At 38.8% G+C, this 27,909-nt stretch overlaps 1 protein-coding gene and 1 long non-coding RNA gene across 19 annotated transcripts in view; one reads left to right on the top strand and one right to left on the bottom strand.

The window, feature by feature from the left end:
- Window positions 1-27,909, bottom strand: part of KMT2C (lysine methyltransferase 2C) — a 285,986-nt gene that overhangs the window by 100,319 nt on the left and 157,758 nt on the right. For all 18 annotated transcript variants that reach the window (XM_058723731.1, XM_058723732.1, XM_058723734.1 and 15 more), the window contains 7 exons: window positions 21,731-21,902; window positions 19,692-19,806; window positions 10,597-10,766; window positions 9,988-10,139; window positions 8,820-8,933; window positions 7,961-8,038; window positions 4,226-4,938 (listed from right to left, as the gene is read on the bottom strand). In XM_058723731.1, the coding sequence (XP_058579714.1) occupies window positions 4,226-4,938; window positions 7,961-8,038; window positions 8,820-8,933; window positions 9,988-10,139; window positions 10,597-10,766; window positions 19,692-19,806; window positions 21,731-21,902 (1,514 nt within the window). The remainder of the gene's footprint in view (window positions 1-4,225; window positions 4,939-7,960; window positions 8,039-8,819; window positions 8,934-9,987; window positions 10,140-10,596; window positions 10,767-19,691; window positions 19,807-21,730; window positions 21,903-27,909) is intronic.
- LOC131508701 (uncharacterized) lies at window positions 16,497-20,831 on the top strand. The gene is made up of 3 exons (XR_009260110.1): window positions 16,497-16,595; window positions 20,505-20,683; window positions 20,759-20,831. It is a non-coding gene; the product is annotated as an uncharacterized LOC131508701 (long non-coding RNA).

Below are 27,909 nucleotides of genomic sequence, written 5' to 3'. Positions count from 1 at the left end.
AGAAAATGAAAAACCCATTACATTATTTGATATGCTGAAATAAAAAAAATTTTCCATCCCATTTTCCACCACTTTTTAAGAGCATTTCTTGTGTTGTGTTTCATGCGTTAACGATAACAATGAGGAGCCCATGTCTCTAATTCAGGACTCTACTTCCAAGGGTAAGGAGAAAGACGCCAGTCAGAGGCCGTTTTAACGGGCAGGGTGGGGTCATCACACCGACATGGCTGTGAAGCTCCCCAGGAAATTACAACATGCAGTGAGGCCAGTAACCACTTTTCTAAACCTCAGGCCCCAAGTGAATATACCTATGAAGACACTGAGAAGTGAAACACTAAAATATATGTAAAATGAATAATTTCAATAAAGGATGAAGGAAAGAAAAGCCAACCGGTTCACTGGGACGATTTCTATGAAACCATTTCCGACTGGCTTCCTGTCAGTGTTCCACCAATTTCCTTCTCCTAACTACCTACCATGTCTGTAATTCTTCCTCCTTTGTGAAATCCTGTGTCTTAAGTGAGGAAGAAAACAAAAGAAAAAACTTTTTCTACCCACAACCATATAAAGAATATAAAGAATATAAATCTTCCACATGAAAGCCACAATACAAACTCTAAACTTCAATTAATCTCATCTAAAGGTAAAATAATCCTGTATAGATTCCATGTTCTGTGCCCTGACATCTCAGATTCAGAATAGTGATTTATATATCCATCCATACTCCAGTATCACTACATACATACTCTTATCTATATACTACATATGTGTATAAACAGGAGTATATGTGTGTACATACATATGGGGTATACATTGTTCATCTAATACATGTTGGGAATACTCAGTGATTTGTTGCTACAACAAATGCTTGTTTGTTTTTTACAAATGGTTTTTATAATCTGTTTTCAAATGTGTCCTATGGGCAACTGGAGGATGCAGGATATTTCTTCCGTCCTTAAAATTAGTGAAAGTATAGCACCGTTTGTGATTTATCAATCTTAAACTCAGATGGTATTTCTTTTTAAATTTAGCTCCTTCTGGAACTAAAATTTTCCTATTTTTATAAACGCTTTTCCATGCATTGTCCAATAAGGTGTCCACTAGTCATGAGGCTAGTAAGTAAGCACTTCTAATGTACTTGGTGGGAAACCAGATTTTGAACACTGAGCGAGACAAGTGAACGTAAAATATCCCGTTAATAATTTTTATACAGATGAAATGCTAAAATATTTTTAATACGTTAAGTTAAATAAAACATTAAAATTTATTTTATCTGCTTATTTTTAATTCTTAAGTGGACTACTAGAAATTTTAAAAGTAGATACACGGGGCGCCTGGGTGGCGCAGTCGGTTAAGCGTCCGACTTCGGCCAGGTCACGATCTCGCGGTCCGTGAGTTCGAGCCCCGCGTCAGGCTCTGGGCTGATGGCTCGGAGCCTGGAGCCTGTTTCCGATTCTGTGTCTCCCTCTCTCTCTGCCCCTCCCCCGTTCATGCTCTGTCTCTCTCTGTCCCAAAAATAAATAAAAAACGTTAAAAAAAAAATTTTTTTTTTTAAATAATAAAATAAAAAAAATAAAAGTAGATACACGAGGCTTGCATTATATTTCTATTGCATAGCACCGGCTTACCCTTCTACTGACGAACTCCTTTCTCCAGAAAACATTTAATAATCCAATCATTAGCTGTCACATCAAATTTTAAAGCTTTCACATTTTCTGTTTCTCATTATTCACTTAATTTCTCAGGAAATTCTTAGAAAAGCTCACATAAGGTTAGAAAACCGTTAAGATAAACATAATGGTCTGACCACTGTGATACAGAATTTAACTAATGAAATGTGCAGTTCTTTGGTTAGGATAGCCTCCACTATCCTGGTAAAGACCAGAGTTGATGACACTCAACAAAATATGGAAAAATGCTAGTGATGTTAACAATCAAAACACAGCTGGACACCAAAGAATCTTGCTTGTGTCACCAGCACTGCCATGAACCTGCATCTCACTTCACAGCCAATCCCCACTGCCAACAATGTACAAAGTAAACACTAAATAAAACCAAAGATACAACACAGGAACGCTTGATACTAAAGACATTCACGTAACAGTACGATGGGCTTCAGGATTTCCAACACAAGGATGTACACCGGAATGTTCCCTCGAAGTTAGGATGGCAGTACCTCAGCAATGATAAAAAATTAAAGAGCTATCTTGTCCTAGCCGATGCATCCTCCCCACAAAAACAGTAGTACCGTGGCAAGCTAAGAATCACCAAGTGAAGGCTGTTTGCTCTACAATGAAAACCAAGCTGAGGGGGAGATTAAACCCTCCCACAAACTGCTTGTGAGATTAGCAGCAAATTATGAGCAGTCATGAGACAAGGGCAACTCTACAGAAAGCAGAATACCACCAGAACTGGGGACTGAGAGAGAATACGGCAGAAGCAAGAGCAAGTATGAACATATGGGTCACAGAAAATGGGATAGACCTGGAAGACAGTCTCACACACACACAGACTACCACTCAGACTCACATACACATAGATTTTGGAATACAAGTCAACGGAAAATAAACCTCATGGTTTCTCAGTTGGAACAGAAGTCTACAAAAAAGGAGAAACAGAGTAAAATTTGACAGGAATATTTATGATGCGGTATCCTTAAAGAACATAAATTTTTGAATCAAAGTTCATTTTGAGGCTCAAAGCTTCATTGCTCAAGTCTTTTCAGAGCCCAAACTACATAATTATCATATAACAATTATTTAAAAAGAAGACAAGAAGAGAGTAAGGAAGAGAAGAAAAACCTCTCTTAGCAGAACATGACAGAAAATACTCAGACAAAGACACATACGGGGTGTCTTAGTTTACTGGGCATATCTTTGCCACAGAGAAACAGTTCAGTCCCACAGGGCAATTACTTTGCCTTGGGTGTGCAAGTTGCTGTCTTTAGAAACTAAAATACATCTGGAATTTGTTTAAGGGAGACTAATTCTCCCATTAAAATAAAATTCTATTTTTCTACTTGTCTTAGGATTCCAAAACTGGATGATCAAGATGGAGAGGATACTACTCCTACAAAGTCCAGCTGTAACTGTTGGAAGCAATTCAAATCGCCAAGACCGGAAACTTCAGGCTACCATTGTGACTAAGCACTTTTGCACCGCTTGATACCTTGCCATTTTGCAGCAGCCTCAGAAAAGAGAAATTTTGTCGATTAAATAAATCTCAGCTACAGTGTCTTCGCTTTGCCTTGTGGTTAGTGGTTCACTTCTATACCACTTAAAAAGAAGTGGAGTTTACCCTTAAAGGGTAGAACCCACACTGCTTAAAAGTCATGGGAAGAGCTCCCCATACTTCCTAAAGATCAACACTGCACTTCTCTAAGATTTTTCCATGAAAACAACCGAAGTCCTAACTTGGGGTGGGGGTGGGGGGTGAGGAGACCCACAAAAAAACTTAGCAATTAACCGAAAAATCAAAATGAGGAATTCCCACCATGAAAAATTCCCTTAGTAAATTATGATGCTTAAGCAGTTAGAAATAAGACAAAGAAGAATATCAATGAACAAACACAGTAGAGGGGGAAAAATAAAGGTTATTTAGAGTATACCTAATGTTTTATTGGATCTTTTTTTTAGACTCTATCATCATCATGGCAGAGAATTTAAGAAGACTTTTAAGTGCTTTCTGTTAGAAACTATAATCAAATAGGTTGCATCTGTATGTCCCAACTAAGTGGAAACTCTGAATATGATCACTTCAAGTTTAACAAAGTAGGCTTCATTAACAGCTTCTAAGAAAGAAAAAAAAAAAAAAAAAAAAAAAAAAAAAAAAAAATGGCCAGGGCGCCTGGTGGCTCAGTCGGTCGAGCGTCCAACTTCAGGTCCGGTCATGATCTTGCCGTTCATGGGTTCGACCCCACGTCCGGCTCTGTGCTGACAGCTCGGAGCCTGGAGCCTGGAGCCTGCTTTGGATTCTATCTCCCTCTCTCTCTGCCCCCCTCGCCCACCATGGCCCTCTGTCTCTCTCTCTCTCTTTCAAAAGTTACAATAATAAAAACCTTAAAAAAAATTTTTTTAACAGCCGAAACACTTCAGGATCAGCATTACATCTAAGTTCTACCTGAAAATAGGAAAAAATTACCCTCCAAACCCAAGCTCCACGTACGCCTTATTGTATACAATTGATCCACCATATTTTTCTGTCAGTATCATTAAAATCACCCTACCTGTTTGGACCGAGGTCTACCAGGAGAAAATTTTCTTTTGGTAATAGCTGGTTTACCCATGCCAATTTTTGGAGTGACTGAGATGTAAGTCGTTGGCATAATGTTTCCAACAGAAGCACTGAGGGTTGAAGGGTAGCTATGCAGTGTGTCCTGGGAAGGCAAGTCTGAAGAGAGCGGAGAGGAAGACGCATTTGCCTTGCTTACGCCTGCCGCTGACGAAAATGACAACTCTGTCTCCGATGGTAATTTTACAGATTTGTCTTCTTGGCATAAACCATCTTTCACACAACTCTCAACTACAGGGGCCATTTCAAAGTCCATAAATGCAGCAGAAGATTCAGAACTTTCTTTCTGTTCCATCGCTTCTGGTACCCTTTCTACAGCCAAATGTTCCTTAGAACATAAAGAAGTACCTTCCTCACACGGGGACCTTAGGGCCTCTGGGGGACCAGTGGCAGATTCAATGGACAATTTCGGAGGCCGTGATTCTTCTGCGGATGCCAGCATTTTGGGTTCCTCTAGCTGCAGATCCTCGTGCCGCACAGTGATCTGGTGTGTGAGGACGTCAACGTTTTCTGTCACTTCCATTTTGTTTTCATTTTGATTTTCATCACAAATATGCATCACTTTAGAAGACATTTCCATTTTTTCACTATCCACTTCTTGAGAAATCTGATTTTCCAATGCAGGATTCATTTTATCTTGGGAGGATTCTATAAAATTTGGAATATTTATGTTAATGTACTTATAAGTGTAAAATTTTCTAACTATGAGTAGACGTAAGACATTAATGTCTGTAGCTTTATGGCTTAAAAATAATAGGCATGGGCAGTAAAAGGAGAGAGAGGTGAGACAAAGGGTTTCCAAAGCACACTTATACTTAAACCCTGAATTAAATCAGAAGGTATTTTTCAAGAAAAACAATTATTAAGTTAATTAATAAAGGCCAAAAGACACCAGGATTTATGGATTAGAACTGGTCACAGATCAGGCCAGAAAACTTACAAAAATATCACCTTAATAGGATCCCCAGAGTTTTAGTTAACTTCTGGTAAACATATTAAAATAGAATTTCTAATATAATTCTATTAAACATAAATGATGTTTTACAATTTGAACGTTTTCAAAAAGATTCACAATTTGGTAGATTAAGTTACACTCATTTCACAGCCAAATAAATGAGGCTCATTGATCTTACATGAGGTACCCAAGTAAATAAGTGCCTAGAATATAAAGGTATTTTGCAATACCAGGCCCTCAGATGTAAACAAAGCTTCTGCAGTCTCAAATGAGTAATGATCACAGATAGAAAAGACTGATTTTGCTTATTAGCTGCACCTGCCAACATACACATTTTTTAATATAATCTTTGCTCATCATCGATAATCAAACACTCAAAAGAAAATATACTGTCAAAGCTAAGCAAGTCAATAAACATAATTATATATCAGAAATATCTGAAGTCACTAGCTGATAAATTTTATTTATTTTTTTTTTGTAATTTTTTTTTTTTTTTAACATTTATTTATTTTTGAGACAGAGAGAGACAGAGCATGAATGGGGGAGGGTCAGAGAGAGGGAGACACAGAATCTGAAACAGGCTCCAGGCTCTGAGCTTTCAGCACAGAGCCTGACGCGGGGCTCGAACCCACAGACCGTGAGATCGTGACCTGAGCCGAAGTCGGCCACTTAACCGACTGAGCCACCCAGGCGCCCCAACTGATAAATTTTAAATCAAGATGCTAGTGTGCTAACTAAGCCTTTAACCCAAACTTGCCTAAAAATAAAGTCAGAGACCCAATTTACACGAGTCCTAAATGGCTCTATACAGGAAGATCACTGGATAAAAACCACTTATTTCAAATACTATCTAGGTAATTTCTAAGTTACATTAATTGAGATATTAATTTCCCCGTTTACTATTTACTATGGTGACTGTGCTTTATCTTCTGATATCAAAAGGAAATCCTACTCCTTATTTCTACTCCCTGAAAGACTACAGTTCAGGATAAAGGAAAAATCATCAAATAACAGATCTGATCATACCAAGTATTTTTACACACAAAAATGCTTCAAAAATACTTAACAATTTAAAAAACGATAAAAAAAAAAAAGATTTTTAAAACAAAATTACATATAAAAATGAGAGAACACTTAGGGGTTTAAGACCAAAGTACCATCATTTGAGTGACTCCATGGAAAACCTCATCCTAAATGCTACACGAAGCCTAAACTATGGCTGATGAAAGTCCACCCCAAGTGCCCCTGACAAAGAAGAAAACACGCAACACACTTACAGATCCCCACTATATTCTTTCTGTTCTGTCCTAGGCAAGAAATATTAAGATAAAAATGTAAACATTCTTAGGGTGCATGGGTGGCTCAGTCAGTTAAGTGTCTGACTTTAGCTCAGGTCATGATCTCAGGGTTTGTGAGTTTGAGTCCTGCATCAGGCTCTCTGCTGTCAGCGCAAAACCCACTGCAGATCCTCTGTCCCCCTCTGTCTGTCCCTCCCCAGCTTTTGCTCCCCATGCACACGCTCTCTCTAAAAAATAAATACTTAAAAAAAAAAAATTTAAACATGCTCGATATCCCAAGCAATTCTATTATGCTCCTCCACCACTGGTCTTATTTGAGGATTTTAACTTGCTTAATAATGAACATTTGATTTAGAAACTCTACAGAGAATATAACCTCCTTTAGAAATCTACTGCCAATAAGGGGCGCCTGGCTGGTTCAGTTGGTTAAGCATCTGACTCTCATGATTCGTGAGTTCGAGCCCTGTGTCAGGCTCTGTACTATCGCTTCTCTGCCTTTTGGCTAAGATCAAGTGCAGGCTCTGTACTGACAGCTCAGAGCCCGGAGCCTGCTTCGGATTCTCTCTCTCTCTGACCCTCCCCCGCTCATGCTCTGTCTCTCTCTCTCTCAAACATAAATAAACATTAAAAACAAAAATCTACTGCCAATTCTTTTTAATTTTTTTCATGTTTATTTCTGAGAGAGAGAGAGAGAGAGAGAGAGAGAGAGAGAGAGAGAGAGAATGAGAATGAGAATGAGAATGAGAATGAGAATGAGAATGAGAATGAGAATGAGAATGAGAATGAGAATGAGAATGAGAATGAGAATGAGAATGAGAATGAGAATATAAGCCGGAGAGGAGCAGGGAGAGAAGGAGACACAGAATCTGAAGCAGGCTCCAGGCTCTGAGCTGTCAGCACAGAGCCCGACGCGGGGCTCGAACTCATGGACTGCGAGATCATGACCTGAGCTTAACCGACTGAGCCACCCAGGCACCCCAACTGCCAATTCTTTTTAAGAAAAGGATCACGGGGCGCCTGGGTGGCGCAGTCGATTAAGCGTCCGACTTCAGCCAGGTCACGATCTCGCGGTCCGTGAGTTTGAGCCCCGCGTCAGGCTCTGGGCTGATGGCTCGGAGCCTGGAGCCTGTTTCCGATTCTGTGTCTCCCTCTCTCTCTGCCCCTCCCCCGTTCATGCTCTGTCTCTCTCTGTCCCAAAAATAAATAAAAAAACGTTGAAAAAAAAAAAAAAAAAAAAAGAAAGAAAAGAAAAGGATCACTTAACTAAAAGATTTCATTACTGTAATGTATATACACCAATAGTAAACAATGCTTTGGGATACTTCATTTGAAAAATTAACTTGATAATGACCCAAATCTGCATAGCAGTCATAAAAATATTATGTTGTAACTCAATCAAAGTAGAAAGTATGCTTACCAGAAATGAGAAGATCATGTGTGTCGAGACTTTCTGGTGAATTACTCTTCAGCTGCTCTTCTGTATGGATGTGAACTGCTGTAATGACACATTTATGGAATCTCTAGCAAGCAGTCAAAATTCGTGTAACACTGCTACCTCGATAGTAATTTCAGTAAGATTTTTATTCCACTGCCAGATGCCAATTATCAGTATAAACACCAAACATACTACTTAGTAGTAAGTAGGGTATGATGATGAAATCAGGAAACTGATGATGCACTATGACAAGATTTATTATTACAGATAGCTTTGTCTTATTTTTTTTTTTACTTTACATCTTATGTAATTATACCTTTTAATGAAAGTTGTTAAACATAAAACTCAATCCCCCCCCAAAATCTGAGGCTTTTTATGTACACAATCTATATAACAAAAAATTTCACATAAAATCCCAGACTGTCAGATGAGCCCAAGATTAAATTTAATAAGTAGTTTTCCCCCAACCTTGTCTCTCATTAATTCTAGATTCTCTAGTAGTAGCTATTATCAATCTTGTAAAAAGCTTTATTAAAATATCATGGAAATAACTGAAATGCCCTCAACAGAACCACTGAGACCATCTGAAACAATAATTTTTCATCATCCCAGCACGAAACATCTCACAATCAGTAACAGCTCTGGTTACTAAGTAAGTCCTTTCCCCTATTAATTTCTAATGTTATTTGACTAGAAAACTCCTCTCTAAAACAATTTCCTAAGTGACTACACTCGTAGCTCATTTTTATTTAGTAAAGTTTTAGTGTATGTTCACATATTCAACGTACATATACATTTTCTTCAGAAAATAAATTATATCCATTACCGAAAACATTCTTACCATCTGGAACAATTCCAGGTGTGGACTCCTGACCACTGATGTCTTCGTTAACTACTTGCTCCGGAAATACCATACGGTCTTCAGGTCCTTCAACTTCCATTTCATTATTACAATCTTAAGAGAAAATTATTTATTCTTTAGCTTAAATTTTTCCTGATTTTTTAACTACATAAATATGACTTTCCTATGTGAGAGTAAATTACCACCCAAAATGCCATAAATTCTTCCCCACGCTTTACGTTTTTCAACCAAATACATATCATGGAAACTATGAATTAAAAGGTTACTGGCACTTTATTATTTTAAAAGGATATTGCACAACTGTATACTGATGGCATCTTGGCAAAAAAACATTAATAATTAAGCTGCATCTACTTAAACTTCTCATAGATGATAAAATAGGACTTTATAAAAGTCACCATATTGATGAACGTGAAAAATGGTCTGGTAAGCAGATCTGTTTTCTTTACCACCAAAAAACTCATTATTATGTTTACAACCAACAACAGTATACTACTAAAATTACCTAAGCAATAATTTTGATCTGGGGATCAAAATATATGAATTAACATTTAAGAAGGACATTACAAAACTAAAACTTGTGGGGTGCCTGGATGGCTCAATGGGTTAAGTGTCCAACTCTTAATTTCAGCTCAGGTCACGATCTCACAGTTCGTGAGTTCGAGCCCCACATAGGGCTCTGCACTGAAAGCTCGGAGCCTGCTCAGGATTCTGCCTGTTTGTCTGTCTGTCTCTCTACCCCTCCCCTGCTTGCTCTGTATCTCTCAAAATAAATATAAACTTAAAAAACAAAAAACAAAAACCACTAAACTAAACCTTGGAGTGAAATAATCCCAGGTTACAAAGTACGAACTAGGTCATATTGCCAAACACTGACAACTTCTGTTGGCTCCAAGAGCACAGCTGGAGTAAGGCACACCGGTCCTAGAATTCGACTATTAGGAAAAGGACTGGAAAATAGCTAGATTTGCTGTCAGCCATCAGATTCAGAGATGACCCAAATCACCTGCACATTTAAATTAAAGGTTGAGAAATTAAGAGTAAGATGGGATCTGATACACAGGATTCCCTCATCATTACTAAAATAATGCATCGGTGACTGGTTGGCACAGTATCGTTAAAAAGAAACAAAAATTGTCAAGTTTACCTGTAGTGACTTCGGCCATCTCCACTTCATCACCTGGCTGTAAGGGGTCCATTTCAGCAGCTAAGTGTTTACAATACATGCAGATATACTCTTCTTTGAACTGAGACTCCAGCTCGTGATCTGTTGGTTTGTCACATTCTAAGTGAACCCATCTGCAGTGATAAATATATTTAAATAAAATTTTCTAATTTAAAGACAAGTTACTATCTTGGAAAAAAAAGAGGCAATTGCTGAAAACTGGGTATAGGAAGGGTTAAGGGTAATAGAAGAGAGGTTGTAGGGGTTGGCAACTGGTGAAGGTTCTAGAAAAGGAACTGGCATTTTTAGATGTCATTCAAAGGTGTTCACATGTTTTTACTTCCATATCTTTAAACTATTTCCTCCTTACTTTTCCCTCTCAATGCTCATTTCAGGTCTTTCACCCATTCCCTTCCTTCTGCCTTCCAGACTCATAAATATGTAATTTCATTTCATCTTTAACAGTACTCAGTACTAAAAGGATTACTGGAGTGATAAAAGCTTGGAGCTCAAAGATATATGACAGCACAAATGATCGCGTGGATAGAAGAACTGACAAAACACTTCAGTGGGAGAACTGTGTCTTCTTACCTCTTGCACATATTACAGTGAAGCATGTCTTTCTGCAATTCTGGATGGTAGCACTTCCCACAGAAAGGACATAAGTTATCCTGTTGTTGGTAACAACTGTCACATACCAAGCAATTGTGGTGCCACTGAGAACTAGATCGTGTGCCACACTCTACACATATTCTGCAATTCTAAACACCAGAAAAAATGAAAACAAAAACAGTTTGTTATGCATTTGTATTGCAGTTCTGGTGCGAACCTTTTTGAAATCAATGAAACATTCGTACATTATACATTAAGCTTTAATTTTCTTGACACTCGTTTAGGATGTATGTTTTTGAAAAGGCAGTGTGTTTTTGAACATCTGAGGAGACATCATTCAATTTGCACTAAAACCTCCAGGAAAACATAAATAGGGGCTAGAGACATCCAAGAAAGCATAAATAGGGAAGGAGAAAAACCAAGAACAAAGCAACCCAAACTTCAAAAAAAACAAAAAAAAACAAAAAAAAACCTATCCCCGAATCAGGAGGCAGCTTCTGTGAACTAAGTGTTCGACTCCGTGCTGGGAAAACACACCGGTACTTCATCTGCCTGTCGGTGGCTCAGGGACTAAAAACAAGAATTCGCACGAAAGAACTATCATGACCCACTCCAAATGACCTGGAGTCCAAAAGTGTGAACATAATCTCTCCACATCAAAATCCAATTACGGCTTCTCACATTTTCAAACAGGAAGCCCTATCCTTACCGAAGCAGGACTGGTTACAGAGCACAAGGCCTGCCAGAAGCCTGCCAAACTCTCTCCTACACCTTTAGCCAACTTGTCTTAAAATCCTGGGCACACAGCTGATAAACTGTGAGTTCTCGTTATCCACCCCAATTTTCAATCTAAGACACCAGAAAAAAAAGGAATTGTACTTTCTGAGCCGCTGAGTATGAAAGATTTGCCGATCAAAAAAAGAGAAACTAGCATGAACCACAAATTCGCTAAAGTCTTACAGTTTTAAAACAAATATGCTCATAAATATTGAGGCAAAAATCCTGAATAAAATATGAGCAAATGGAGATTATACTAGATATGCAAGAATGGTTAAATATTAGAAAATCTATTAATAAAATCTGACATATTATTAGGTCTGAAAAGAAAAAATAAATGACTGCATTTCAACAGATGCTGAAAAAAACCTTTGGAAAAAAAGTAAAGCCGTAAACAAAAAAAAAAAAAAAAAAAAAGAGAGAGAGAGAGAGAGAGAAGAAAAAAACCTCTTCAGAAAAATTAAAACAGAGGAGTATTTTCTAAATGTGATATACATACATATCCTGATCCTAAAGCCAGCATTTTATTTAAGTGGAGAACCCTAGAGGCATTCCCACCAAGGTCAGGAAGAAAGCAAGGATGCCACCTACCTCGACTACTATCTAATTAACCTGGTTCTGAAGCCAATGTAAACCATGAAACAAATGAAAACAACAGGAAAAGAAACAAAACTATCCCTGGATGACAAGATAGCACTTGGAAAATCCTAGAGAATCAGTCATAAATTCAATAAAAGAACTTAACAAAGTCGGATATACAATTTTGGGTTCAAGAGGTAAGAATTAACATATTCACGTGTACATAATTTATAAATAATGAATTTACACCAATGACTCCAGTTCTGACCCCTCCCACTGAATTCTTGCTTTCTCCCATTCATTTTGTATCTGTATTCTTCTCTCGTGCCAACAACACCAACACATTTAACTCAACGGCTCAAATAAACAAACCTACCTCGGTTTGCTCTCAGTAACAGATTTTATTCCCTTTTTATTTTTTTAAAAATATATAGGATATTAACATACTTTCAAAAGTCAAAGTTATATAAAAAGTTCTACTCAGAACTGTCATTTATAATTATACACATGTGTGAGTACAGACACATTTATTTGTATACATATGTGTGTGTGTTTACACACGATGTATTTCCTGTCCCATCTGCTGAAAAGACAAAGAAACAAACACACCCATAGCAATGAGCACATCTCGCACCCACTTTCCACCAAAGGAACCGGACCCACTTATGGAAAAGTGGGCTGATTCCCCGGGCAGAGCAGGAAGGTGTACGATGAGCTTGGGACATCTTGTTATGCCAAAACGTAATGGAAGTATTCAAATAAATGGTGAGGACATGTCACAAAACCATAGAAGCCAGCCTGAAGAGGCCACCAAGGGCAAATATGGGACAATCTGAGTGTAAAATGAATTAGGTAAAGAATTATAAATTACTGAAAATAATGGAAATTTCTCAATGTTGACAATAAACAAATAATTGTGGCATGTAATAAAAGGGAGAGTTCTTGCTTATAGTAGAGTGCAGAGGGCTGACTGGTAAATGCCAAGAAATGCTAGGGCTACAAAAGCATCCCTTTAAAACCAACAGGTAAAAATGCATCAAACAAGGGTTCCTAAGGTCTTGGAGGAAATATCCTAAAAATGCTCTTGGGAGCAAGATATTCACATGGTCTTAACTATCTTCTCATATGTTTTATTACATCGAGAGAAAAACAAACAAACAGTGAAGAAGTTTGACAGCAGCTTAGCCAAATTATCAGAATTCACATCACCTATGAGGGTGAGATCAGCACCACGTGCCTCTAGCAGGGATACCCCGAGAAGGGCACATCGTCACTTATACAGTCATCTGACCAAGAACACGTGACTACCTAATTATGAAGAAGTATTAGACAAAGGCAAAATGAGACAAGTTCTACTTGGAGGAAAAAAAACAAAAACAGGTATGTGGGGAAGAACTCTATTCTTCAAAAATGTCAATATCGGAAAGACAGAGAAGGGCTTAGGAAAACTTCCAGATTAAAACAGTCAAAGAGAGAACTAAACAGAATACCTCACCCTAGACCAGATCTTGGAACCTGCGTGGGAGGGGGCGAATGCTATATGGGATGTTAGATCAAGTGACAAAATTGAAATATGGATAAGAGATTAGATGAAAATACTTACACTGATATAAACATATGAAATTGGTAGCCTGTGCTGTGATTCTGTAAGAATATCCCTACTGCGAGGAAATACACACTGAAGTGTTTAAGGGCAAAGGGGGCACGGTATATATAACAACCCTCAAATGGTTCAGGGCAAAAAAAGAGTTGGGGGAAGGAGAAGAAAGAAAGAGGGTGCACGATGATACTGAAACCCTAACAACGGTAAATCTTGGGAAATGGCATATGGGTGTTTTTATTTTTCCAACTTCTAAAGTTTGAAATTATTTCAAAATAATTTTTAAAAATGCATGACGTGTCACCACACAAGCATTCTTGACAGAGACACTAGAAAAAGAACCTACCCGACAATGACTGGTATACAATAAAGTTCCTAAAAAGACCACCCCCGTCTTCAGAGCCCCCCATCTTCAGTGTGAGCAGCCTCACTAGTCTGCCCCCTCCCAAAAGGCAGACCTCGAACCTGCAGCACAGTGCCTGACATACAGCAGGCCTCCCAATGTTAAATAAACGAATGAATTATGACAAAAGACTACAGACATCTATGAAAAAATTTGACAGTTGAGAAAGAGGATCATTCTCTCAAGCTGCACAGTGGATAAGACTTCCTGTGGAAAAACTCCACGATGATTATTTGGGTACTTAATTCAGGCATTACATGGCACTTTACAGGCATCACCTCCCTAAATCCAACACCACTGTGAGGGAAGTTCTACTCACATTCTCTAGGGGAGAAAGACTGGCTTAAGGAAGTAAAACACTTTGCCAAAGATCCTGTATTTAGTCACTAGAAGAGTGGGGCTGACTCCCCAGCCTCATCTTTTACCCACGTTGTAATACCTCCACAGAGCAGAATTAAAACAAAACTATGTATTCTCAGCAAGATTATACACGATTCAGTCACTGTGAAAGAGCATGGCAGACTATTATAGACGGCAAATCAGGAAGAGAGCAAGCAAGACAAAGATAAAAGAGAACAGCGGCAAGAAATACACCTAGACTTCTGAAGACATTTTCCAAGATAATGAAAAACACAGCAAAGATGATAATGTTTCCTTATTTTAAGAAGGAAACAAAATTACTAGATGTTACTGAAGATTATTTAAGAGACCGTAAAGATGGCAAATGTAAAGAGAAAAAGAAAAAAAAAAAAGGCAAAGTTAACCAACACTTCCTTAGACCTTTTCTTTGGCCAGACTAGAGACTGACCGTGGTCAGCATGTTACAGGTAACACTAATTAATGTAGAACCGCAATCAGATACAGTCTCAAAACAACTTATTCCAAGTAACTGACAAAAACGAAGATCCCAAAGCTCTTAGTAAAAAAAGGATTTTAATTAAGTGAATGTCTTAAAAGAAAAAAAAAAAAAAAGGAAAAGTTTTCTTCTGTGATACCACAAACTGGGGGGGGGGGGGGGGGTGGAGTTTCCACAACATAAAAAAGAAAAAGTTATAAAACAAAGTAATACCAAAACAACTTCTTGTGGTAGTCTAAAGGCAACAACTGTCTCTTACAGATATGCAGGATTTCAGAAAAATGACTATTCCATAACCAAGAATCCAAACAACTGGGGGCTAAATGAGACTGGAATTTATAAAGAAACGACATTTTTTGCAAGGAAAACGTGACAACGTTTACAGTCTTAATATAAGACAAAGAAAGCAAAGGAAGGAAAATTTCTCACTTCTTCATTTTCAGTAATAAGTGGGAGAAGAAAACATTTATACTTTCAACATCTATAACTCAGCATTCATAAAATAAGATTCTTAACTGCAAATTATTGCAGGAAATAAAAGGAACAGAAAAACAGAAAGGAAATCAAAAGAACCAATTTGTCTTAAAATAGCCAAGCATCTCAATAGCAACCATTAATCTCAATAGTTAAGTCTATTAAACCTTTCAAAGAATACTTTTAAAATGACACAAAATAAAAAGCTGTGAAAAGATACATTCAACTGGCAAACTAAAGCCCTATAAGGCCATATGGCCAGGCAAACAAAAGTAGCTGGTTCCTTGCATTCACCCCCTCCAAAAAAAAGGCATTACACAATAGAGTAGCTTTACACTGATAAAAAGCACAACATATCAACACTGACCTGACCCACTTGCTAGAGAACAACGACAAAATATTAGTTTTGTTTATAAAAGAAAAAGTAAACTACAAAGAAAAACTGATGAGAAAAACTGCAGCGGTCAATTTTATGTACATCCTGATATGTTGTGGAATCAACTAGTCAAACAACAAAAAGGACTTTATCTGTGTGAAATTAATAAACACAAATACTACACCTTAAAGTCACTCTTTGTGAAAAAGAAAACTACACCGGTTAATTATTGGATCAAATACAATTAGAGCAGAAATTTACATGCTTAAGTATGACTTAAAAATAGATACAGTGATTAGTTCAGATGTACACAGAGACAGTAACAAATACAGCAAATTCGAGTGCAGCCAAAGCTATAATCGAAGGTAAATGTATAGTCTTAAATGTACTTTTTCTCCTTAGAAAAGTAAAGAAAACGCATTATGAATTCAACTTCCTATTTCGGAAAACAAAGAAGGCAAGTACAGGTACGTAAAGATGAAAGCATAAACATACAAATCTGCCGACAGCAGGTTTTTTTCCGTGGCCCAATAATCAAGACGAGAAAACAAGCGAACCCAGGAAAGCGCGGGCCCTGCAGACAGGAAGGAACCAGAATTGCCGAGAGGCCGACTGCAGCCCCACCTCGTCGGCCCCCAGGCCCCGCCTTCCGGGAGCCACACCGGAGGGCAGTTAACGGAGGGCAGTTACCGGAGGGCAGTTACCGCAGGATCTCCGTCCCCAGGGAAGAGGCCCCTCTCCTCCTAGCCCCACCCTCGGGCGGCGGCCCGGAACTCAGCGCCCACCGCCCTGGAACCGGGAGACGGCCGCAAGTTCCAGGTGGCCCAGACCTGCGGCGGGCGGGGCCTTGGCGCAGGTGCTCGGCTTCCTCCGCCCTCCCCCACCCCCTCACCCAATCCTCGGGGTCCTACAGGTGAGCTCGCTCCCCTTTCCAAGGCCTTCCTGAGACAGCAAACAACCTCCCACCCCTGCTGGGCCGGCACACCTTTCCAGCTTCTAGAGGCAGCCTCAGGCCGGGTTCTAGCTCACGGCCTGCAGGCCAGCAGCCCAGGAAGCCTCCACCTGGAGCCTGACCCCTCCCCTCGGATTCCGGGGCCGTTTCAGCCACCCACCCACGCCGCCCCTCTGAACGCCGCTAGACTGAAGTCGAGACAAACCTGGCGGTCCAGAGAAGGGCCGCGCTCGGGTAACGGGAGCGCGTTTCTGTGCCGAGGGGACAAGAAAGTGAGGGTGCAGGTAGACCACAGATGCAGTCCTGGAGGGCTGTTTTCTGAAAATTTGAAATTTTTCATAGAAACGCGAACAACAGAAAAAATTAACTGACCTCCTAGGGTCACACAATGCAGAATGCAGATTTTAACACCTGCATTTAGCTTTTGTATTTATCAAGTGCGTCAAAAGTGTGTGAAAGATGCAAGATTTTACACAGTACAATTATGGCAAGAATGAGCTGTGCGGACAGCACAGGGCGCCACAGAGCCAGCAGAGAGGGTTCCTGTCTGCATATGCATCGACTGGCTACAGTTAAAGGGCAAACAACACACCAGTAACTTCAAATGAGGAACTTCTGTTCCCTATTTTAGAAATAATTGGATTGATACCTCATTTAGTACAGATTTCAACTGTACCACAACGGTGCACTCATGAACAAAAAGCTATAGTTACACCGACACTTCATTACATCTACTGTTGAAGGGCTGCTTGTTGGCACTTCGAGGTCTGATTATTCTGAGCTAGTAAACATGGTCAGGACATTATCAATACTATTTTTATACAAATACAAAAGGCATTCTCTGTATCAACGTTATTAAAGCCAGAGGAAAAGCTTACCCACTGAACTGAGCATGAGAAAATATCTTTCTTTTAAACCCAATCCTGGCAATTTAGTTTCAAAGCAAAATTGTATGTCAGATTAAATATTTACCTTATACTAGTTTTTTTAAAAGGCAGTGTACATATTGAAGATACAAAGAAAGTTTACGCCTAGCTTCATGTCTGTTCTATAAAACTGAGATAATAATAATAATAAAAACTCAACCTGGGGGATGTATAGAGATGGCCTATGGATCTAAAGTCTAGTTTCTTAGCATCTACACACTCATACCAAGTGAAAATTAGATAAGGAATATTTCTTAATTAATCTAGAAAGAAAAGCCCTGCTCCTCAAGGAAGTATAGTCTGACAGCATAGGGAGACAGCATTATATATGGGATAAAACATGGGAAGACAGGAAACCTCAGAGGCACCTGGGTGGCTCAGTTCGTTGAGCATCCGACTCTTGGTTTCAGCTCAGGTCGTCATTTCACGGTTATGGGTTCAAGCCCCACATTGCACTGTCAGTGCAGAGCCTGCTTGGGATTCTCTCTCTGTCTCAAAATGAATGTATTTAAAAAAAAAAAAAAAAAGACAGGAAACCTGAGTTTTATTCCCTATTCTGCTTCTACAAATAAGTAAACTTGGACAATTAACCACTAGGTCCTCACCAGCTCTCATCTAGAATTTATTAGTTTACCCATATGAATTTCAAAGGAAGTACATGAACTACTTTTATGATTGAGCCATCCTAGAGAATATCTAAAGAAAAGTCACAGTAAATACCGTTGATAAATATCTTCCAAACGGGGGGAAAAAAAAAAGTTAGATTCAGTCAGTTGAGACTTAAAGAGAAATTTGATCTATCCTTCTAGTTTCACTTGAAGCGTTTAAATATTCTGTGCTTCCGTGGACAAATACTTCTAAACTTTGTTGTTTACCTGGTAGCGTACTAACTCTGCCCAGTAGGTAGAGTTGCCAGCCAACCCACAGGGTTTAGAGATGCAGAGGACAGAGCCTCAGTGAATTCCTCAGGAAGCTTAGAGAGACCAGCATGGAACACCTCAGGGTCATAAAGATGCAAGTAACAAAATAGATGGAAGAAGGGAGAATCACGGACTAAAAGACTACCCGGAAAAAGTGGGAAAAAAAACAACTGAAAATGCATCTTCAAGTTGTCATAACCAGGCAGAAAGACTAATATCTTCAGCAATGAAACAATGTCTACAAGACCTCCTCTGACTCTCAAAACCAAGAGAAACGTTAAATATCGTCTAAAAAGTAAAGATCTAATAATCACTTACTAAAACTACCACAGGGGAGGGACAAAATATGAATATATACCGTATGATTCCAAATATTTAATACAAGTGTACTTACACCCATAAAAATGTGATGTGCATATGAAATCACTACACAATCACCAAAATGTGTGTTTTATCTCTGAATTTGAAGTTACTGAATTTTAAAACTATAGCTCTGTGTTTTCAGTATCTTCATACGGGGCTACTACATTTCAGATAGTTTTCTGGAAAGATTAAAGATAAATCATTCAAAACCAATTTCTAAGCCATGAAGCACCATACATACGTTAACATGTTCATAACAGCATTTTTCATGACAGCTTAAAATTGTAAACAACCCAAAGGTTCACCAACAAGTGATCTGATAAACAATTTATGATCTGTCCACTAACTGGCAATAAAAAGGAGTCACTAATGACATGCACAAAAAATGGGGGTGAGTCTCAAACTATTAATCTTGCTGAGTTTAAAAAGCTAGACCCTCCCCCCCACCAAGAGTATATACTATACGATATCATTTATATAAAACTCTAGAAAATGCAAATTAACCAATGGTGAGTGACAGCACAGTGCCTGGAAGACAGGGGCGGCGGGGGAGGGTGAACAGCTGGAAAAGAGGGATTCCCAAGGAACACCATGAAACTTTTAGGGGTGATGAATCTGGTCATTATCTTGGAAGGTGATGACGGTTTCATAAAAGTATACACGTATAATTAAATTACAGACTTTAAATATGTGCAGTTTATTGAATATTAATTATACATCCATAAAGCTGTTGTTGTTTTTTTTAAAGTTGATGATAATGTATAGATTTGAATAGGTATCCGATTTGTCTGGTCTATATGAAAAGCATACAGATGATGATATTTTTCTTAAAAACATAAACAACTTACTTTGCATTTCCAGCCATTGGTTGGTACTGATTTCATAACTGGTTGAAGACAAAAAGTATGATACCCTTTGTCACACGTATCACACACTAGCATCTTGCTATCTTCTCCCGATTGTCTAAAAAATAAGATAGCATTAATGATGCCTTATCTTTAAACTTATGTTTATAACATAAGTAATCATGAAAAGAATCAGTCCTAGGACCTGCCCAGTTCATAAATACCTCAGTGTCTGTTTCGTCTACGCTCACAGAATGATAGAGGTAACCCCCTGGAGGATGAAACAGACATCTTCCTAAGGTCCCTACAGGACTATCCTTACTGAGTGCTCACCTGTGGTGAACCTGCTTTAGCCAGGTTAGGGTTCCTGCAGAGAAGGAAGGTTAAGGGAACATGAAGGACTCTGGCCTTTATTTTTTAAACATCTCAGTAAACACCCTTTCTAGGGGAAGGAGCTGTAACTGACAGGTGATGCTGCACGGGAAGGAACAAGCGTTGGCATCATGAATCGGAAAGACATTGTCATGTAATAAAAAGAGGATAGAATTTGGCATCAGACCTATATTTGTATTCAGACTGCTGTTCCACTAGTTGTGTGACTCCTGAGTAAAATTCACTTGAGTCCTCTTGGTTTCAGGTATAAAATGTGAACAAAAGACACTGAGAATTAAATATAAATTCTGGTTGAAGAGCTTAGACTATCCACTGAGCATTGGTACTAAATAAACAGGTGTTAAGAATCATCTCTTCAAAATTATTAAGAATTGCAGTCAAAAAACCTCAACTCTTTTCCCTGAATGCTCTTCTGCCCCAAAGATCGGGCCCCTGCCCTACAGCATGAGCTCTGCCTCGATTCCTGGCTATCAGCCACTCTCAGAGACTAAGAATTTACTTCAAGAGGACGGGAAAAGAAAAACTGGGGAATGAAGAAGAAGAGTGGAGAGAGGAGCCGCTGAGTAACACCTGGGGACAAACAGAAGTAAACAGGAAGATGGGTTAGTTGGCCTCTAGTTATTTCTTATTCATTTTAACAAATTCTACACATAAAATTGCACGTTTCATCTCTTTAGCTATGTGGAAAGATCTTCGAGGAAAAGCAATCTTTCTTCTAGTTCTCTTATTCCTTCCCAAGAAACTAGGCACAGATAACAAGGTATCAAATACATGTTTGCTGATATTTTAATTTTTAACCAAAAGCACATGGTCCTATTCATTCCACATACTTGTTAAGATATCGATGCTGCCTGTTATCGAATTAAACTAGAAATAAAACAGACTGATCATGGCAGTGGTGGGCATAATTTCTCCTGTTACAAAAGTCCTTGGCTTGTAAACAATTTGAAGACTGCTATAGATGCAGATAACTTCCCCAAATTATCATGCTAATTAGTAGCAGGAGAAAAAAAAAAAATCACAAAAAAGACTGGAGAAATAACCAAAGGATGGAATACAACAAATAGGAAGAGATAATCCCATTCCAAATGTTTACATGCCATAGAGCAACTGCGCTTCAGTATTATGGTGACCAGGGTCTACTGAAGGTAACTGTCTTCAGATATATACAGGTTTCTTTTTTTCTTTTTTTCTTTTTTTAAGTAGTCTTAGTATAAATAGTTCTTCCTAGGATGGAAATTGAAACACATCACTGATTCTTTCACTCGCTCTCATATAACTTTCTGCAATTAGAGGTTTATTTTCCTATTAAGTCTCCACCCCAGTCTCTCTCAAAATTAGTTGCTTTGTTTTTCTAATGCTTCTTTTAAATTGTTAATATCATTCACTTAAAATGTTTGGCAAATTTAAATGAGTTTTTTAGGCAACCAGAGGAATTTAAAATTATGAAAATTAGTTTTTGTTTAGACTTGTTTCAAAATAATATAAATGTTAATATCTAGTAATTTTTTAAAGACATGATGAAGTCAGTGGGAATGAATATAGCTGCAGTATGAACAATCTTTATCATATTACACAAACCTTTAGCACCTAATAATAGGGTCTCTCTTAAACTCAATACACACCTTTGAGTTGAAATTAAAACTTACTTGCAGTTCTGGCACACTTTGCACTCAGGACATTGCCAACCTGCACGTTTTAATGGAGTAACCGCTATATCCAGGCACATTCCATGATAGTGCTGACCACAAGTAGTACAAAAGAACTGATCTAAGAGGTCTCCCGGGCTGTCGCACACTGCACAGTTTGCATCTTCCTTTGCTATAATTAACAGTAAAACAATGAAATTGTTGTAGAAGAGTTTAGTATTTTTCTGACTTTACAGTTTAAAAATCACTTGAAGGGAATTTGCATGGTAAAACCTTTCAGACACTCGATGTTATCCACATTGAACTGATATCCAATCAGAATAAGGTCTCAGGAAAAACACTAATGTATTTAGTCTAAAATTAATTACATTAAATTTAATCATATAGTTTTGACGTAGTTTATTTGTGCCTACATCTACCTGAGACCAGAGCAGTTCTTATCTAATTTTATATCCCTGGTACCAATGACGATGCTGGACACCTACTAAATTCTCAACATATGCTTGCTGAAAAGAACCAAACAGGAAAATATCAACTTGAGAAAATGCCTTGCAGTGCAAAAAGAACCATTTTATTTGGATGTTAAATGTATTTTAAAATTAACAAGATAAGTCAAGAGACAATTAAGAAATGTTAATATCGACTAAATTAAGTGCTTCGTAAGCATAAACAGACTGATTTTTATTCAGATCAAATATTGGTTTTTTTAATACTAGAAAACATCGTATGAAGGAGAATATTAAAGATGGAAACTACGTATTTGTACACAAATACAAAACTTCATATACTAATTCTATATTCATCTATATTAATTGCCAGTTTGTAAAAAAGTATTAAAATCTAGGTAATCATGGACATCCTCTATCCCCAGATATGGATTAAAAGAAATAGCACTTTTTAAGCTCTTTTACCATCTATAACAAAAATGTAACAATAAACTGTCCTGCCAAGTACACAGTTAAACTCATGCATAATTACAGTAAGAAAAATCATGTTCTAAAATCATACTAATTTGATGATATATATAAGTATGTCTACATGTGACACATACTAAATGGTTTGATTAGCTGATGATCTGAAGACTTTTAAATTGTATAGACGAACGTTTTTTCCCCCTCCCTTTTACTTTTTGAAGGTTTGGTCAGTCCTCTCTGGCTATAAGCCCTTTCCACCTTGTTTATTTGCCAGTCAAGCATCTTGAAGCAGAGTAATCATCTATTCCTTTTACTTGACAAACTGGTTTTATAAGCCATAGAATCTCTAATATACAGACTTTTGCTCTTTCCTTTAGAGTCCTGTTAAAATGGTAGAAACCATGTGCAGTCCAGAACCAAGCCCTGGAGTGTACCTGGCCCTGCAGCTGGAGCCCTGGCAGCTGCACACCTGCCATGTACCTGGCGCCACCCTCAGGAGGCTACCAATGATCTATGAAATCCAATGGTTACTTTCCAGACCTCTTTTTATCCTTTGCAGCATTTACATTACGATCCACTCCCACAGTAAAAAGTCCCTTCTCTTGCCTTCTATGATGGCAACTTTCTCCTGAACTCCCCTCAGGTTTCCCATGCCTCCATCTCACCTCCCACGTTGGCTTCTGGACCCCTACGGTCCCTCTAAATGCTGGAGTACTTTAGGGTTTCATCCTGTTCCATGGTTTCCCTTTGCGATCAACTCCCATGATTCCCAAATCTGTACCACTAGCCCCAAACTTCCTTCTAAATTATAAGATGTTATTCTCAAGTCTCACTGGACCTCAAAAGCCAGATGTTCTAAAAATACTCAAAACTTAACACCTCTAAAATAAAACACTTTTAAAATCTAAACCTCTCCTGTTTTTCTCAATCATTCTGGGTAAAGGCAGAAACTTTAGTCTCACTATTCCTCTTCCCTGACCCAACACATCCAAGTAGACACCAATTCCTACTGAGTAAACTTCCTATATATCCTTCTTCCTTCAATTTGTATAGTTCAGTCCAGCCCACTTTGCCTTGGTAATTACAGTATCTTCTAAATGGGATCCCTGTTGACAGATCTGACCTTCTCGCTAATCATCTACATATCTTGAATAAGTTTTCAAAATTGTGAATCTAATTGTTATGCCCTGCTTAAATTTTTATCAATACCCACCTTTTCACCTAAGAGAAAAAAAAAGTAAAAATTTTCTAGCATAAAGAAGTGTGGGGGGGGGGGGGGGGGGGGAAGGAGCCCTTACCTCCCTTTCCAGTGAAATCCAAGGACCATGCACTATTCCCGGTGACAACAAGCAGCTTGCTATGCACATTAACACACATGCTGTTCAGTGCCCATGTGCTCATATACATCGTTGTCACTGCTTGAAATTTTGTCCCTTTACTGTGCCCCTAACCCTTTCCAAAGAGGTCTTCAAAACTCTGCTCTCACATAGCCCAAAGAGGCCTTCAAAACTCTGCTCACATAGCCCTGAATATCTAATGTTACCACACCTAAATATCCATTTAGTTGCTGAGTATACCTTTTCCCCAAATGCTGAGAATAAACTGTTATAAAATCAAGTGACTATATAACACAATATTATGAACACTTAAAGGGTAGGGACCTTGTCTTTTTCAACTTTGTATCCTCTTTTATTAAATAGGTCTTAAATCACTTTTAAATGACTCTTTGACCGGCATTTAAAATAAGTCATTAATCTAAAAATGGAAATGTCATAAATTAGTTCATTTTTGATAGAAATGACATAATAGGGTCAATTTTTTTTTTAACACTAAAAGAGAGTGCCAATATTTAGTCATGCAAGCTTTGTACATTTAAAAACTAACCTTTTATTTTTTTGCCTACTCAAAACTTACAGAAATTGAAGCAAATACTACATTCTGATCAGACACTACTCAGTTCATCTTTCTACTGTAAACATGCAGGGAACACTGTGTGAAATGCTTCTGTGAAACGTTCCAGAGTTTGCTATTCTGACACTTAACTTGCCATGGTAGCTACTGGTCACATGTGGCCACTGAGCAACGGAAACGTGATTGTCCAAAGTGACATGTGCTATGCGTTTAAACTGCACCCCAGATTCCAAAGACTTACTAGGAAGAAAGTAATGTCAAATATCAAAAGTTTTTACTGCTTACATGTTAAAATATCAATATTTTGGACACACTGGATTAAATGTGTTTTTTTCTGAACTGTAATTTAACATTTTTAGCGTGAATACTAGAAAAACAGTACTTACGTTGCTCACGTCATATTTCTAGCACACAGCACTGTGCACCACACTAAGCAAAGCCCATTCTACACTAAGATAACCGTGTGTATCACTGCGGCAGAAATTACTATGACAGTTGACAGCAGTTCCTTAATGACAACACGATCATGCTGTTTTGATTAGTAGGGATCACTGGTAATAAATGAGACAAAGAAACACATCCACATGATACACTCGGTCTAAAAACATTTACCATGCGTTATCTAAAAATAATAACAGAAAAAAGCACTACGTCAAGAAATGAAGTCGGCTTCAACCATTTCCCCATTCAGGGAGAAGACAAGCACAGAAATACTAAAAGAGGCTTTTGGAAGTCATGCAAAAGATGCTATTACTGGACAGCTGTAGTGTCATGTGAGAAATAAGCATATAGACATATACATACATATATGTCCGTAAGCCACAGGGAAACTAAGTTTGAAGCAGTAATTAAACAACTAGGTGAAACGTTTCTTTAAGCAATTGAAAAAGCAGAAGGGATGGAGTGAAAGGCTAAAAGCTAAAGCTAACTTGAGAGAAAACAGGAGTTAAATCCAGGTCAATGTGGCTCCCGAGATCAAGCTCTTCACTAATGGATATTTCCTCCCACCGGAAGGACAACCAAGGGGAGGAATGTCTGCGCAGGTACGAAGGTAAGAAGGAAAGTGCCAACAGAGGCACACAGCGAGGAGACTAACTGATGCAGGAGGAGCGAGAAGAGAGCAGGAGAAACAGAGCTGTGGACAAGGTCATTTCCAGTGACAGCAGTGACAAGAGAAGAGACGGAGGAACAGATGAGAACACTGGGCCTACGTGAGAAGACCCTGTCCCAGACCGCTTCACTCGGTTAAGCTGGAAGGGGAGACGACCACTCCTGCGTCAGAAGCAAAGCCGTGGCGAAGAGCCACAGCAAGTCAAACTGCTGCCAGGCAGCGTCCAGCTAAGGGTCCATCAGCACAGCTCTGTGAGCTCCGCCAACGTCCCGGCACCTTCATCTCTGTTCGCGTTACTGGCAGGACACTGCGGTGGCCTAAATGGAATCACTAGAAAGAAAACGTCAATCACGGATGTTGTCCAGAGAGGCTGGCCCACAGAGTAGGCAGGTAAATAAAAGAAAGGTCAGGAACCGACAGCATTTCAGGTAACAGAAAGGCAGCAAGACTTGGTACCAAGAGACACACAACCAAGAAAGGGAGGTTCGAGTTAAAAGCTTAAATGAAGTAAAACAATTTAAAGCTGAACGATGAAGGTAAATTCACTGGGCGAGGGGAGTGAAGGAAGAGAGGCCGTATTCCCCCATTTGAACCCTTCGAAATCTTCTCAGTGTAGACAGAAGAAGTAAACCCTTCCCATGTCGCAAGGCCTAAGTGAGGGAGTCTGTGCTCACTCTGCTGTTGTCTCCACAGTCACTAGCAGACGCTGTGTTCCAGGCACAGGGACTAGCTGCCACTCCCCAATCCTGCGCCGGGCCCACCACCCCTCAAGACCTGTGCAGTAGTTCACTCTTTCTGGAAGGTTCTTTCCTCTGATCTTACATGTTTGGCTCCTTGCCATTTGGCATTCCCGCAGAAGCAAAATGCCACTCAGGAAATAGATCTGGCTACAGCTCTGAAATGGATATTTAGTGTAAAACTTCCAGACAAGGTTCGTATACACTGGCATTGTCATGTGAATGATGATGAGGCCGTGACCAGCATTTATCCATGACAAAACGCCCTACAACTGTTTTCTGATAAAAATCTCAGCCTTGCTCACAGATGCTCACTTTGCTGGAATTTCTTTCTAATGAGGTCCTCCCCCACCCCCCACCCCCTCCCCCCCGCCAGCTTCCATAAAAAGATGTCACTCCAACTCCTAACTCAGCTATCAAGCATGTTGCTCTACATTTAGGCAGTAGCATGAAGTATTATATTCAATGTATATGCAGAACTTGGGTCTTAGATAAGAGCTGGAATAACTACCATTTTGTAAAGCAATTCATATATACAAGGTAAACTGCTACATGTTTTCATTAATTGTTATTTAACCCTCACAGTAACACTCTGTTTAAGCCCCACAAAAATATTTATGAAAGATTTTATGGAGACTATCTTGTAAATTACTACAATACACTCTATCTGCAATGTTCTCTATATCCTTGGATTAAGACAGATAGTCAGAAAGCTGTGTATACAGATTGCACTGTTTAAGATACTTGAGGAATAGAATTTACTCAATTGGGCTTTGGTTTCACGCCACTGGCTTATTTTGAGGGCTGTTATAAGAAATTGCCCTGTGGGATTTGTTTCGCTGCAGTGTATAGTGTACATATAGTCTCAGCATCAAGTGAATTCTTTTGACATTGCCATGAATCAGGTCACTGTTCATATTCCCCTCTTTGTGTTGATGGCTGGAGAGCTCTGGAGCCGAGTTGGTGGCTTAGATCTAGGAAGCATGCATTTATTGCTCAAAATACCAATGTCACTATTACCATCATATTTATACTACCCTTACTTTCCCATGGCCAAATTTCCTTGCGTATTTTTAGTTTTATTTTATCCTACTATTCACGTATTTTTATGAGTCTCCACAAATCTATTCTGGAACAAGGCACGGTGCCAACAATTTCAGTGCATCTCTCAGCTCTGTGTGCCAGCACAGACCTCTCATTGTACACGCACACTAAGTGACAGCAGCTCAGCTCCCCTGAGTCCTTACACTTCTTTACACGATGTTTATGCTCTAACATTAAGTGAGGTATGCCCTATTAGAACACAGTCTGCAGGAGGAAGCAGCATAGCCATTAACCAACAGAACGTCTAACGTTAGGAAGGTGGTCACAGAAAAGTTTGTATGTTGTTTACTGAGGTCTAAAGTATGCCTAAGTACAAAACAATGAATAAAATCCAGATTCTTAAAGACACATACAGCTGTTTTATTTGATTGGCAAAGTGTATTATACCACCCAGAATATAAC

The sequence above is a fragment of the Neofelis nebulosa genome, chromosome 4, assembly GCF_028018385.1.
Source record: "Neofelis nebulosa isolate mNeoNeb1 chromosome 4, mNeoNeb1.pri, whole genome shotgun sequence".
Taxonomy (NCBI): domain Eukaryota; kingdom Metazoa; phylum Chordata; class Mammalia; order Carnivora; family Felidae; genus Neofelis; species Neofelis nebulosa.
The sequence above is the reverse complement of the archived record's forward strand: the minus strand, read 5'-3'. Positions and strand labels throughout refer to the sequence as shown.